Source organism: Pantherophis guttatus, chromosome 1, assembly GCF_059756535.1.
Source record: "Pantherophis guttatus breed Tessera chromosome 1, ASM5975653v1, whole genome shotgun sequence".
NCBI classification, from domain to species: domain Eukaryota; kingdom Metazoa; phylum Chordata; class Lepidosauria; order Squamata; family Colubridae; genus Pantherophis; species Pantherophis guttatus.
In genome coordinates, this window is record NC_142063.1 from 213,428,782 (window position 1) to 213,442,982 (window position 14,201).

Genomic DNA, 14,201 nt, shown 5'->3' on the forward strand with positions numbered 1-14,201 from the left:
GTTCCCCCACCATAGTCTCCTCCTAGTGTAGCATCCTTTTTCCTCTACCTGTCCTAACGGAAAGCCCTATCAATCGTGGAGCTGACCAGCAACAGGGAGCCACACAGAGGGATGAAAGAGTCATATGTGCTCCAGAGCCGCAGGTTGTTGACCCCTGATCTAAAACCTTCTTTGAAACAAGGCATCCAGAACAGAGGGGCTGGGGCTGGGGCTGGGGCTCTGACCAAATACAGAATAAGTGGATTACTTCTTATGACTAAGAAACAGCTCTTCTGTTGATGCAGCCTAAAACTACATTTGCTGCTTTGGCAATCTCTGTTCACTCACATTCAGTTTGTAATCAACTAATATTCCAAGTTCTTCAAAAGTATCATTAGGAAGTGAGATATCCCTGATCCTCTCTCAAGTACATTTGATTTGACTCTCCTCCCCAAGACAAACAAACAAGAAAAAAATCCTTTATCTTTCAATGTTATGGGAATGAGACTGAAATTGTTCAGAGAATCAGATTGAAAAATCGGAAGCTGCCTCTGCAATTTGAGACAAGGCATCGTAAAAAATGGCCGTCTGTTTCATTAGATTCAGATTTATTTTTAATTTCCAAAAAGGTAAGATTTCAATATATCAAGTTTTATTTTTTGCAGTAATAAATACACTTCAATGAAAAAAATATTATAGAAGTATATAAAGAAAATATTATCTATATTGCTTATATTATACAATATAAATAAATGTATGAACATTTTACAACATCCTTGATATTGCACAGTAAAAAACAAACTTTGGTAGTCAGGTCTCATCTTTTCTACAATTTACCTGATGAATGGATATGCAAGATTCAGTTCAAACCAGGGATGAAATGCTCCCGGTTCGGACCGGATCGCCCAATCCGGTAGCGATGGTGGCGGGTGGTTCAGAAAACTGGTAGCAAAAATCCCTGCGCCCCCCCCAATGCCCAGCTGAGCCGCACGATCATCAGAGGCTTTTTTTTTAACTTTTAAAAGCATTTTTTCTGCAACCTCTTCTGACGAAAAAATGCTTTTAAAAGTAAAAAAAAAAGAAAAGCCTCTGATAATCGCGCGGCTCAGCTGGGATTGTCAGAGGCTTTTCAAAGCATTTTTTTCTGCAACCTCTTGCAACCGAAGAGGTGGCCAAAAAAGATGCTTTGAAAAGTCTCTAATGATCACAGCTGAGTTGCCTGATCGGCAGAGAGGTATTTTTTAAAAAGCCTCTCTGACGATCCCAGCTGAGTTGCCTGATCTGCAGAGGCTTTTCAAAGCATTAGAAAAAATGCTTTGAAAAGTTAAAAAAAAAAAAGTTGGGCACGCCCACCCAGTCACATTAACCCACCACCACCAAGCCACACCCACAGAACCGGTAGTAACAAATTTTACATTTCACCCCTGGTTCAAACATATTACTCATCCAACAAATTCATCTTAAACTCAGTTTGTATGAATCACAAACTCAAAAGTTTCCCAAACTGGATGTTTAGGAAACGGGGTCTTCCCAGTATTATAGGCATTTTGCGGAAAACTGTTGTTTAACAAACTGGTTCATCTTTTACAAAACAAAGACTGCTAAGCAGGAGAGACCTGAGAAAACAGAGGTAGTATTCAAACTCATCACTGATTTTTTTCCTTCACAAAGCTTGGTTGTTAGATTGGGCATTTGATTTCTGACTTCCTAAATATAAACTAATTGCAGATAGGATGTATCTAAACTTGATGATTTCCATGGAATTAGTGAGATGCAGCATGAAACTTGCATGGATTATTTTTGGTTACTATAGGCCTTCATTACAATAGTCACTGGTCTTACGACTTTTCACTTTTTTTGGACTTTGAATATTCTGGACTTCATATGCAATTTGGAATGAAACAGTTTATGTTCTATTGTAGATACTTCTTCATGGATGAGATAGGGCTGAACTCTCAAGAGGAAGGAAAACAGATCTAGCACAAACCGATAGGTATGGGGGAAATCCGATTCATTGTACCGTCCATGAGGACTGCGAGTCCTAACAAAGGAAGAAATAATATTGTAAGAAAAGTAGCACAAATGTATTCTAAAATTAAAATGTTCAAAAAAAAAGAGACCAAATCACAAATACTAATCATCTTGCGGGCTTAAAATAAAGAAAGACCCAAGTCAATTTCCTTGGAGGAAAAGCAAGATATGAATACAAATAAATAACATATAAGATAAATTAATTAAGACTGAGCTATTTATTTGGTTCTTAGTTTTAATGTGGGAGTGGGTTAGGAGTTGTTTGAAATGCAAACCACAAGGTATATACTACATATAATTAGCAATATTCAGCTGCTTTTGTGTAGAAGTTTTCATTCTCATTCTGGTACTGGGAAGTGTAATCTATCATTATCTCTAATGGCAAAATTAAAGGAAACAAAACTACACAATTCTCCTTAAAAATTGAGTTTAATGCCTAAGTGGGTTGACGAAGCTGTCTTAGTCCGATTGATTTTCAACAGCCACAATACTATATTCATGTAGATATATCACAGGCATGGCATTTATATAGGACTGTTCTAACCAGGCAACCCTGTAAATTTCTCAAACTCAAGAGCTGGTACAATAACTGTTTTTCCAATATTTTGAGACAGTTAAAAGTCAGAGCAGGCAAAATGATGCCATCAGAACATTAAGATTGTCATGTTAGTTTATTAGAGTTTATTAGATATGCTATTTGAGTCTATTTGATTGTTTATATGCCATTTTTGTTTGGTTTTTCCATTGAAAACTGGTGGGAAACCTCTACTGTTTATCATTTGCCACCATTTTTGCTTGCCGCATTTAACATCTATAGTATTTAAAAAGTAGATTTGGTGGCCATATGGAGTCCAAATTTCATTATTAAGTTCATAATATAATTGGTCTGATGTTTGTGGAAAATGTCTCTAAGAGTTTCTATAGCCTTACTGGAGCTTACTTTAGGAGAAGGAGTGGCAGAACCTGGGGGGCTGAGTCAAAAGAGGAATCAGCCTAGAGCCATGATGGCGAACCTATGGCACGCATGCCACAGGTGACACACGGAGCCATATCGGTGGGTACGCGAGCATTGCCCTAGCTCAGCTCCGGCCAGCTGATTTTTGGGCCTTCCAGTCCCACCAGAAGTTGGCAAACAGGCCATTTCCAGCCTCTGGAGGGCCTCCGGGGGGGAAGGCTGTTTTTGCGCTCCCCAGGCTCCTAGAAAGGCTCTGGAGCCTGGGGAGAACGAAAAACAGGCCTTCCGGTCCGACCGGAAGTCGGCAAATGGGTTGTTTCCAGCCTCCAGAGGGCCTCTGGGGTGGGTAGGGAAGGCTGTTTTGTCTCTCCCCAGGCTCCAAGAAAGCCTCTGGAGCCTGGGGAAGGAGAAAAAGGCACCGTGTGCCAAAAGCGGGAGGGCAGGGCGCACTGAATTATGGGTGTGGGCACACGCGGGCACGACCCCCTGCGCTCCCCCGGCTTTTAGCACACGAGGGCAAAAAGGTTAGTCATCACTGGCCTAGAGTCTCTATGTGGCCACAAATAGACTAAGTTCAACCCCTCTTGAATTCCATTAACCCTTATTGAGAGCCAAAATAGCGTTAACCATTAGCTGAATAGATTCCTGCGCCATAAGCATGTTGTCAGTTTAACTGGAACTTCACACCTGACACAACTTTTGGAAATCTCTCTATTGTCTCACCAACCGCACTAGGACTTCAGTTTGTGTACTGGTGCTCTAATATAGGCAATTTAATTCAGCCATTTTAAAATATAACATACATTTTCAACAAAAGCATTAAATATTTACCTCTTGCACTTTTTAACTGAACACAACCAATAGTCTCTGTTCAGAGGGGTAAAGATATCCCCTTTTTGTTGCAAAAATGCTCCAAGGCTATGACCATGGAAACAGTTTTTTTTTGTGCTTTCTCCAGTCCAGTTGAACTGGAAAAGGGAAGGTTTTCGCTTCTCAGTTAGTTCCAGGCAGCCTGTCAGGGTACGAAACTGTCTCTGAAGATCCATTACCATCTCTGTACAAAACAAAATACTACAATAATAAAGTACAACCGTTCAAGATTGTTTTAGGTACACCCAAACATTTCAGGCTGTATGAAGGAAACAACACATTCAAATCCTTTGTAAAAGTTGCCTTGAAATTCAGAAGAGATAGCGGAGGTTAAAGCATTATTAAAACCTGCAAGACTATGGGCGTCTCACAATGTGCATTTTAATTTAATGTCAATTCACACAAATAGTTCTCACAAATAGCTGAGTGGATGCAAACAAACTTGGAAAATCTCATCCTTTTAAGAAAGGATGACATACATTTCCTCCTCGTGAATTTCTATTCCTGGAGTCTCATAAGTAACTTCAAGAGGGTAGCTCCAGGAGCAAGCGAGGAAGGATACAATTTCTAATTTTGTCTCATTTGTTTATGGGTTTCAATTTAGGTACTATCTGACTCTAAACCAACCATGGGCAGCTAGTAAAATTATAAACAATAAAAACAAAATACAACACAAAACAAATGGGAACTAATTGGTCTACACAAGGACTATCCCTGTCTAAAAAAAAAAAATCTCAAGGGGAGCCATCATCTCAATTCTTAGATCAGACAAAAAGAACAGTGCAGTAGCTCAACCCAGCACTAACGTATGTCTGAAATGGAAAGCTCTAACAACTGGAGCTGTCAACAAACTAGAAGAGTTAAGCAATATAAGAAAAAAAATGCAAAACAGGAATTTCCAAGAATGCTGTTTAATGTTAATTTGTTGTTAAATTTGTGGTCCTTTGTTGTTATAACTTTCTGGTCTTAGAAAAAAAAAAGATGGCCAAATCCTTTTCATGGCATTTAAGAGAATAGAAATTGACAGTAAGGAAATTATGTATGCCTCCAGCACCCGTCTCCTCCCCCCCCCCCCCGCTTCAAAAGGAGCACTTGCAATCTCGGGATTTAAGAAAGCATTAGAAAGAAGTCTTCCAATTATCAAAAATTTCTGCACCACTACTCTCAGCCAAAACAGCTGTAGCCAGGCTAAAAAGGTTAGTAAAGAGGGTCATAATAAAACTCAAGCCCTGGTCTGCATAGCTACTATGAGGGAAGCTTAAACCACATCTAATCTATCTAGAAATGGAAATGCAAAATCTTAGTAGCCAGGGACCTCCCATGAATAACCACCAAAATACGTGGCACAATTCTTTCTGGAAGAATCCAAGTGATCTATGCAATTGTTGCCAACACTATATTTATCTTGAGGAGGAAAAGAATGCAGGCAAAGTTAAGAGTACTTTTTTGTGCATGGAGGAATTATACTGAGGATAACATAGTAGACCTCAGCAAGCAAGTATCAACTGAGAAATTTCAGTTGGAAGCCTAGTTTCTGGCCAAGGAGATGGTCAGGTGATTTCAATTACAGATGATACAGGGAAACTTCACAAGCCTATTTCTAAGGCTGCGTTGGCAACCCTACAAACGTAAAAGGTAAAGGCTGAAAAAAAAAAGAATTTTAATTCAGTGTGACAGAACATAGATAGTAAATAAAACTAAATGATCTAATCTGAATAAATGGGTGGATAAAAGGAAAAACCTACTCGGTAGAAGCTATTCACTGCTAGTTCTGATATCTTAAGGAATTAGAAGTGAAATCTTTTAACAAATCTGGCCTACAGATTATTACAAAAACCATTTCCTGAGTTCAGAGATTTTCTTAAGTGAACACCACCGAAGAAAGCTGTTCATTAGAAATTTTGGAGCGCCTACAGTAAAACGTCTCTTTGATTCTAACAACATTCAAAGCGATGAATTCTTGGGGAATTCTATTCCACTCAGCTCACAAAGTAGGACTAGTGTGGGGATCAGGATGGCTCCTTTTTTCTGTTGAGTTAAAACGAGAAATTACACTTTGTTCTTTCTGGAAGGAGATACTCTTCTAAGGTCTTCTTATTAGGGCACAGAATGGGAAAGAGAGCCTGGAAATGGATTCCCTGGAAGGAATAGTTCTAGGAAATGCTTAAAATTATCTACTCAGAAAGATTAGGGCAAGTGATCTGGCTAGAGGGGATCTGCTCCTGTAATCTTGATATGTTGCACATACTCTGGTAAATCACCTCGTAAGTCACCTGTGTAAGATGGGCAGTCATATAAATCATATAAACAAATAGTCAAATGAATAAAATTGATTTTATAATTGTAGAGCAAGTTATTTTGGCCTCTCATTCTCTGAACAAAAAAGAATATGATGTATATTTTAGGAAAGGGAAGTAACAGTAAGTTTACTCACGTTTCTTCTTGAGGACAACGTACTTTTCAGAGGCTGAATATAATAGTGGCTTCTCACATCGCCATAAACGCCTAAAAATGAAATAATGGCTGTGGGTGCATGGAGGAAACATCCCCAAATGGTCATGTTACAATCAAACCCATATACAAGTCCCCCTTCCCTTAAGTTCTGAGAGCTGAGACACACACAGAGGTTACATTATGTCATGCTCCCCACATTTTTATATGACAGTCACAGTTTTACATGACTTCTAACTTTATCATTATCTTTTTAGTATCACTATTCTTTCCTCAAATGGAAAATGTTCCAACTTGACCAGTTGACCAGTACTGGCCTTAACTGTTAGCAGGGAATATTGCATGCAGACTGGATGCAACTGAAGCTTCTAACTTAGGCTACACTTTTCCAAATCACTGGAAAACATTTGGGGAAAGTTTAATTGACCTCTAGATGGTAGAGGTGAGTACTTAATGGTTTACCTGGTGACTATGGAAAATGGAAGGCTATCACATAGAGCAGGGGTCCACAGTACCCGGCCCACTGCCCACTATCGGGCCGTGAGCTCTTCAGAACAGGGCTTCCCAAAGCAGTGTGCGAGCGCATGCACATCCCCACTTGCGCAAGCAGTGGGTGAGCGTGTGCATGTGTGTTCCATTTGCACAAGCAACAGGCGCGTCTGCCTGCCACTTGCACAAATGGAGCTATGCGTGCGGGTGCTTGCCCATCGCTCACGCAGTTACTCCCTCCCCCGGTCCGCAAAACCAAAAAGGTTGGGGAACTCTGACATAGAGAATAAGTGGACTCAATGATAGATACCATGAATTAATAATAATAATAATAACTTTATTGTCATTGTACGTATATAAACAGTATACCCATACAACAAAATTTACTTAATATCCAAAGACCAGGTCCAACACACATAACAATCCCCAAACACCCCCTCACCCACAAATTACCCGCCCCTAAACATCCACACAACAGACCAAGTAATGCTGTCCAACAGCTCACTGATGGTGGCCCTTTAGTTCATTGTTGAGTGCAATCATAGCTCTGGGATAAAAACTATTCAGAAAACGTGTGGTCCGAGTTTTAATTTTTCTGTATCTTCTGCCAGAAGGCAACAGTCCGAAAAGATTTGATATGTTGTATGTATACGAAACTAAGGGAAACCGGAAGAATGTCGATCTGAATGAGCCTTGGTGGCGCAGCAGACTAAAGCACTGTTAAGTAACACCAACTGCCTGCAATTACTGCAAGTTCAAATCTCACCAGGCTCAAGGTTGACTCAGCCTTCCATCCTTTCGAGGTAGGTAAAATGAGGACCCGGTTTGTGGGGGCAATAAGCTGACTTTGTATAAAGAAAAGAACACCGCTTAGGGGGGCCCGAAAGCCCTACTAAGCAGGTATATACAAAAGTATGAAGGCTATTGCTTTAATGCATTGTAAGCCGCCCTGAGTCTCCGGAGAAGGGCGGCATATAAATTGAACCAATAAATAAATAAATGATCTTGATATTATAGATCAAAGTTGATAAAAACAGACATGAAAGCAAAAGTATAGGTTTGATTATGAATGAAATGGCTAACCTGTGGTTTAGAGTAAAACTCCAGAAGATGAGAAAAGCTGTACATGTTAGGACATTTATTTTATTAGATTATATGAATGAGTGGGTGTGAAGAAAATGAGGAAGTACAAAACAAATTGCTTTTGGCCATTCAGAGACTCCAAAATGAATACCAATGGTGAGTATTTGATGAGCATCTGCTTGAAAAAGTCATCTTTAATAGCAATAGCAGTAACACTTAGATCTATATACCGCTTCACAGTGCTCTACAGCCCTCTCTAAGTGGTTTAGAGTCAGTATATTGCCCCCAACAATCTGGCTCCTCATTTTACCAACCTAGGAAGGATGGAAGGCTGACTCAACCTAGAGCCAGTGAGAATCAAACCGCTGGCAGTCAGCAGAATTAGTCTGCATTAATGCATTCTAACCATTGCACCACCATGGCTCATGTCTGTTTAATTGTATGTATAGTCAATAAATAAGTGTATTAAAAAAGACTGAGTGCATTAATGAACGATACGAGAACAATGAGAGTTTGAAATGTGGGATCATTAGTTGATACAGAGGGGACCTTGGGGAAAAAGGAAAAAAGAAATGGGAACCCCACCCCCACCCCCAAAATGAAAGTTGAAAGCCTGCAGGAAGATAAAATATTAACTCCATATGATAATTTCCCAACACAATAAATAGAAAATAAATAGATGAAAAGATGTGGAAACCCTTTGGAATACCCCGAAACAAATTGTAATACAGAATACCATAGAAGAGTATGGAGCTATAGATATGAAAAAGAATACTAGGCAGAATGACTAAATGTATGAGTCTTTGTGAATGAGGAATAGAACAGAACAGAATAGAATCAGTGAGAGAAATTTGTGAACTTTTTAGAATTATCTATAATGCTGTATAATATTATGGCATGCAGTGTGATCTCGGCTTCATCCAATTCCTGCTAATAGATATTCTGTTTAAATAAACCTCACAGAAACTAGTGCATTTCATTGTTTGTTTAAGCAGACTCTCTTTACTGCGAATCAGATAACCTCTGACACAGTAGTACAATATTACGTATAGTTCTGAAGAATTTACACTACAGTATATTAGCTAATGATTGTTGCAAAAATGATAAAAGAAGCATACAATATAATGTGAAATAAAGAAAGTTGCAATGAACAAAAACAAACAGAGCAAGAATTAGTTAAACAAGCTAATGCTTAAAGGAGACTGGGTAATGAAAAACAATTTAGCTTATAATAAAACATAGTTCTTCAAATGAATGAAAATAGGCAATAAGGAACCTCTAGTAGAATGAGTTGAATTAAAAATAAAAATCACAAAATAATTTGGGATAAAACTGACATGAACCAATATTTGGAATATTTTTGACATCCATAGGGGATAGTGATTTGCCAAAGAATGGGACCAAAATGCACATCCAAGCAATACACTGATGAAAAGGAAATCATAAATATACTGGGAATGTTGAAAAATCAGAAGACTACATGTGTAGAATATATATTAAAGAAATGTGAAAATACAGACATGGTTGTGAAGTGGCTGGTTAACATGTGAGTATAAAGACTGCCTGAAAATTGAAATATAACACCAACAATATCTGATAGGGAACTTAAAGTTAGAGAACAGCAGCAATGGCAAAACTAATAGCATATATCCACATCAGAAGTCTAACATGAATCCATATATACAATTTATCATGCAACTAGGCAAATACAACCATTTACAGTATGGCTTCTAAGGAACTCTAAATGTTTATACTCACTGCAAATTGGTCTGAGTACAAAAAAAGGGGAGGTTAGGGGGAGGAAAATCGCAGCATACAGAGTAGTAGTGTAGCTTGAAATAATGTTTTAGAATATGTATTAAAGATAGAAAATGAAGACATTTTAAGATGAGCCAATGATATTATGTGATTTGTTGCAAAGAATAAACATTTGTTTAAAAAGTGAAATGGCTACATTTAAGAGAAGGCTTCTGTTCAATTTGTTACCAGGAAGTGAGAGTTGGGTGTATCAGGGAAACAAGTAGAATGTCATAGAAAGCGGGTATTTAAGAAGTCTGACGTGAAAAATAAGAAATAAAAATAATGACTGAAGAAGATGGACCAAATATTAAAGTGAATGATGTATACTAAGCTGGTTTGGTCGTTTAAACAGAATAATGAGGATCGAGTTCCAAAAGAAATATATGAAGGATGAATAGGTTGAGAAGAACAAGAAAACAGATAAAACTATTTATCATTGACTGAAGTTGATGAGAAACTGAAAAAAAGGGAAGATTAAAGGATTAAAAGAATGGATGAAGCAGTGTATACATGTGAGGGAAGCAGACTGGTTCATATGGATATAAAGATAATGGGGAGATGCAATGATTGGTATTAGTGTAAACTACATTAAGCTGTATTTTCTTTTCTTATAATGCCCTATTTTCATTTTTTTTTTGGCTCACTATTTCTTACTTCTTTGCTTTGTTTTGCATAATCTAAAGGGAGTATCACAATAAATAAGAGTATGTATTTAAGAAATATACCTGATCCTTTCTTCATTATATTTCTTCTGCTCTACATCCAGGATATTCTTTACAACCATGTACCATTTTCTAATATCAAAAATTGGACAACCTGTAGAACAAAACAACTTGTAACTCTTCTCATAAAAGCATTCAATAGAGAAGCAAACTCAGAAATAGAGACAAGCCTTATTACACAAACAAACCATGCTAACTCTCTCCACTTTGTAATTAAAAGTACTACACTGATTTTCCGATATCCTAAGATTAAGAGCATATATTACCTAATATAAATAAGTCTACTTCCTAATGCAGATTTCTAAAGATAATGATTTAATCCCAAACAACCTACACCAAAGCCTATAAAATGATTTCACCAGCTTTGTCACCCTGTGACAAAACAATCTTCATTAAACCATAATAGCTCTGGGACACACAGCATTCCCCTGACCAAAACACGTAGGTCAGCAAAAGAGTTTAATACTAATCACAGCTATGAACAGCAGGAACATTTGAGGGAAACTGCATCAAAAAAGTGAGAGATTGTGAGAAAGAAAAGCATAAATTTGCAGCCAGTCTGTGAATGCCTGTGACTGAAAAACTAGTTGATTCACATAACCTCTGAACTCATTGACTCAAAACTTATATCCTATAAGTAGCATAGATACACAACTCTAAAATTCAGGCAACCCCTTGAATATTCTTAAAATAATCTGCCAACATATTCCAACTATGCAGAGTTTTTTGTTTTCTCTTTCCTAATTTCAAATATTTTTCAGATGAGTCTTCACAATTATGACAGACACTTTAAGAGGAATGGTTGAAATTACAAAACTTAATCTATATTGTTATTTTTAAAAAGCTTGGTTACCTTCTTCATTTTTTTTGTTTCTTTCCTCCGCGTAGTTTGCTAGCAGCCTGAAAGTACAAAATACTAATCAGATTGTGTTTAAACTTATCAAATGTATTTAATATTTGAATTACTACCACTGGACTGTTTAAAATTTTAACAATCCAGAAATCAACTGTAGTCTATCAGCCTTATATATACACTATGTACACATTAGCACATACTGCCATCAAAGGGGGGCATCGCTAAATTTTCACATGTTGAAATTCAGGTTGCCAGCACAGCCCAAATATTAAACTTCACTGCATCAAAACAATTTTTATCTGCCTCCACATAAGATAAATAATACTTTGATTAATGTTAGGTTCAATAAATTCTGATACTATTAAAGCTTCAATGAACACAATCTGTCATAGGAAAATGGCAAAAGAAAATGCAAGTTGCAATTTATTTTTTATTTATTAGGTTTACGTATTGTCTCTTGTACAGGAGCTCAAGATTGTACATAGTGCTGACTCCTTTTTTCCCTACAACAACAATCTGGTGAAGTAGGCTGGGCTGAGAGAAACTGCCTCACCCAAAGGTATCCAGCGAGAATCATGGTTGAAAATTAATATTAACCAAGCAAGAAGCTATTTTTTATCTAAACCAATTTCAATTTTTAAAAAGATTTTTATAATTAAGAACATTTGACTACTAATTTTGCAATTCAGAGTTGCAAAGTTAAATATTCTTTTTTTTATAAAGCAAAGGACACTTACCATTCATATTCATCATCTAACAAGAATAAAATTTTCAGCACTACTATAATAATAGCTACAGCAAGTATATCATATTTCACTTTCCAAGTGGATTTATTGCCAGGATGAAGCGTCAGAAAGTCTGTTTCACCAACACCAATTTTTTTTATCACTCTACCAGTCCATTTATTCATATCATCTGAATGGGAAAAAAAGATTGAGAGTAGCCTCAAATGTTACAGAATACAACATTCTGAAATAGTCACACCAACCAATGAGTTACATATTGTCTCTCTGAAATAGTTACATAGTTGCAAGTAAACATGTTTAGCCTTTAGGAATTAGTATTTCAGATAAAATGGAAAATCATATTATAATATCTCCCAGCACAAAGTAGACCAGGTCAGTAAAAATAAAACTCTTTAACAACTAGTTATTTTGGCATTACATAACCAAAGTAAAACTCCATAAATCTCCATCGATTTTGTTAGAAAATGTAAGTAATCAGAAACTTAATACACTAAGTAAAATTAAATTATAGTTCATGGTCATGTCTTCATATACTTCAAAAATTAAATTTAAAAAATGTATGTGTTGAGGTTTTATAACTTGATAGTATGATAGCATCAGTTGTTCTTGTTTTTTTTTTTAAATTATTACACTAAATTTAGAGCATAATATAAGAATATTTCTGACTTTTCAAACTAGCAAGGATATCACAAACCTTCACTAGATCCAGTGATGGTCTGAATAGATGTGATAGATGATAGACAGACAGACAGACAGACAGAGATCTTTATTTTTGTTTTGTGAGGGTCCAATTGGTGGTTCATTGTACCCATTATCTTGTTTTACTATAGGAGCCCGTTTCAAAAAATAAGATTTTCACCAAGAACATATAAGCAACTAGAAGATACTAAAGTAGACTACTAAATATTCCCTTACCAGGCAAGTTGATTTCCAGCATATATTTCATGCAAAGAATATTTGGATGAAGGAAGCTGCCCTCTGTTATATCTGGAAAACAAGGCAGGTCGATGAATTCTGCAAGGGCATGCATTTTTTTATAAACACCATCATACTTAGGCCAAGACTGAAAAACAAAATATGTAAATAAGTATTAGAAGATGTTGTGGGTTATGAATGTGTGTGAATGAACAAACTCATTTTCTACAGGATCATTATCCTCATCTTGCTCAAAACACACACCTATATTTTCTTAGCTACCCTACAGAGCCCCAAGTATTATGCAGAATTTCTCCAGCATCAACTTTAATCAGTCATGTTCTTTTGAACATAGACAAAACATAAATCTCACAGGAACAAATTAAATAACTTTAATTTTAAATTATTTGTTCACAATAATTTCAGACTATATAATCATTATTATCATGCACTGTAGAAACATACATACATACATTTACACACAGACACACATTATATATATAGATAGATAGATGGGGGGGGGAGAATATATAAAAAAGCAGGATAAATGTAATATTATTGTTCACCACGCAGATGTTTAAACTGGATTTCACATTTTTGTCTACTTGTCCAGGGAAAGGAAACTCTATAGGATAGATCCAGATTACCTTAATTTTACAAAGGTAAAAGAGTGAAACTAGAATAGGAAAAATATCCCATGGTTCTTCACAAATGTTGCCTTTGCTTTTTTAGACAGTTATTTTTTGTGGTGTCACACCATTTCTCCTTTTTTCTCTGACATCTCTAGAGCACTTGGGACACACAAACAACCTGTTATTATAGTTGTGTTGGGAACTAGTGGTCAGCAGACATGATGAAAACTCCTTAATTTCACAATACATGGACGGACTTAACATACTTTCCACTGGGAAACTCTGAGCATCCTAGGCCAAGCCAAGTTTCAAAATGCTAGAGAATTTCTGGAAACCTGGAAACTCAGACAAATTGGCCAGCAACAAGCACATAGATCTACATACCATTCAAAAGAGGCAATCTAAAAGCTAAAAAGGAAACAAAGACCAAAACACTTCCTCACTAGCAATCAATATTCAGATAAACAAACATTAACACCGAGATTAACACTAGACAACAATCAAAAAGTAATACCCCAATCCAGGAAGCACAAAGTAGAAAATAACATATCCAGCAACACTGACAATTAACACCTAGTAGTACATAAAATAAGAGCAAACTCCATTCCCTTCTTGTACTGATGATGTTACCCAGCATGATAATGAAACATCTACAAGGAAACAACCAAGTCT

The 14,201-nt window shown here is 36.8% G+C and overlaps 1 protein-coding gene across 2 annotated transcripts in view; it reads right to left on the reverse strand.

Annotated features, from left to right (window-relative positions):
• Positions 1-570: 570 nt before the first annotated feature.
• The window catches only part of TAF1B (TATA-box binding protein associated factor, RNA polymerase I subunit B), a 42,109-nt gene continuing 28,478 nt past the window's right edge, over positions 571-14,201 (reverse strand). For both annotated transcript variants that reach the window (XM_034432074.3, XM_087882404.1), the window contains exons 9-15: positions 12,898-13,045; positions 11,974-12,151; positions 11,234-11,280; positions 10,384-10,474; positions 6,270-6,340; positions 3,797-4,019; positions 571-2,020 (exon numbers count right to left, since the gene is read on the reverse strand). In XM_034432074.3, the coding sequence (XP_034287965.2) occupies positions 1,828-2,020; positions 3,797-4,019; positions 6,270-6,340; positions 10,384-10,474; positions 11,234-11,280; positions 11,974-12,151; positions 12,898-13,045 (951 nt within the window). In that variant the 3' untranslated portion in view covers positions 571-1,827. The remainder of the gene's footprint in view (positions 2,021-3,796; positions 4,020-6,269; positions 6,341-10,383; positions 10,475-11,233; positions 11,281-11,973; positions 12,152-12,897; positions 13,046-14,201) is intronic.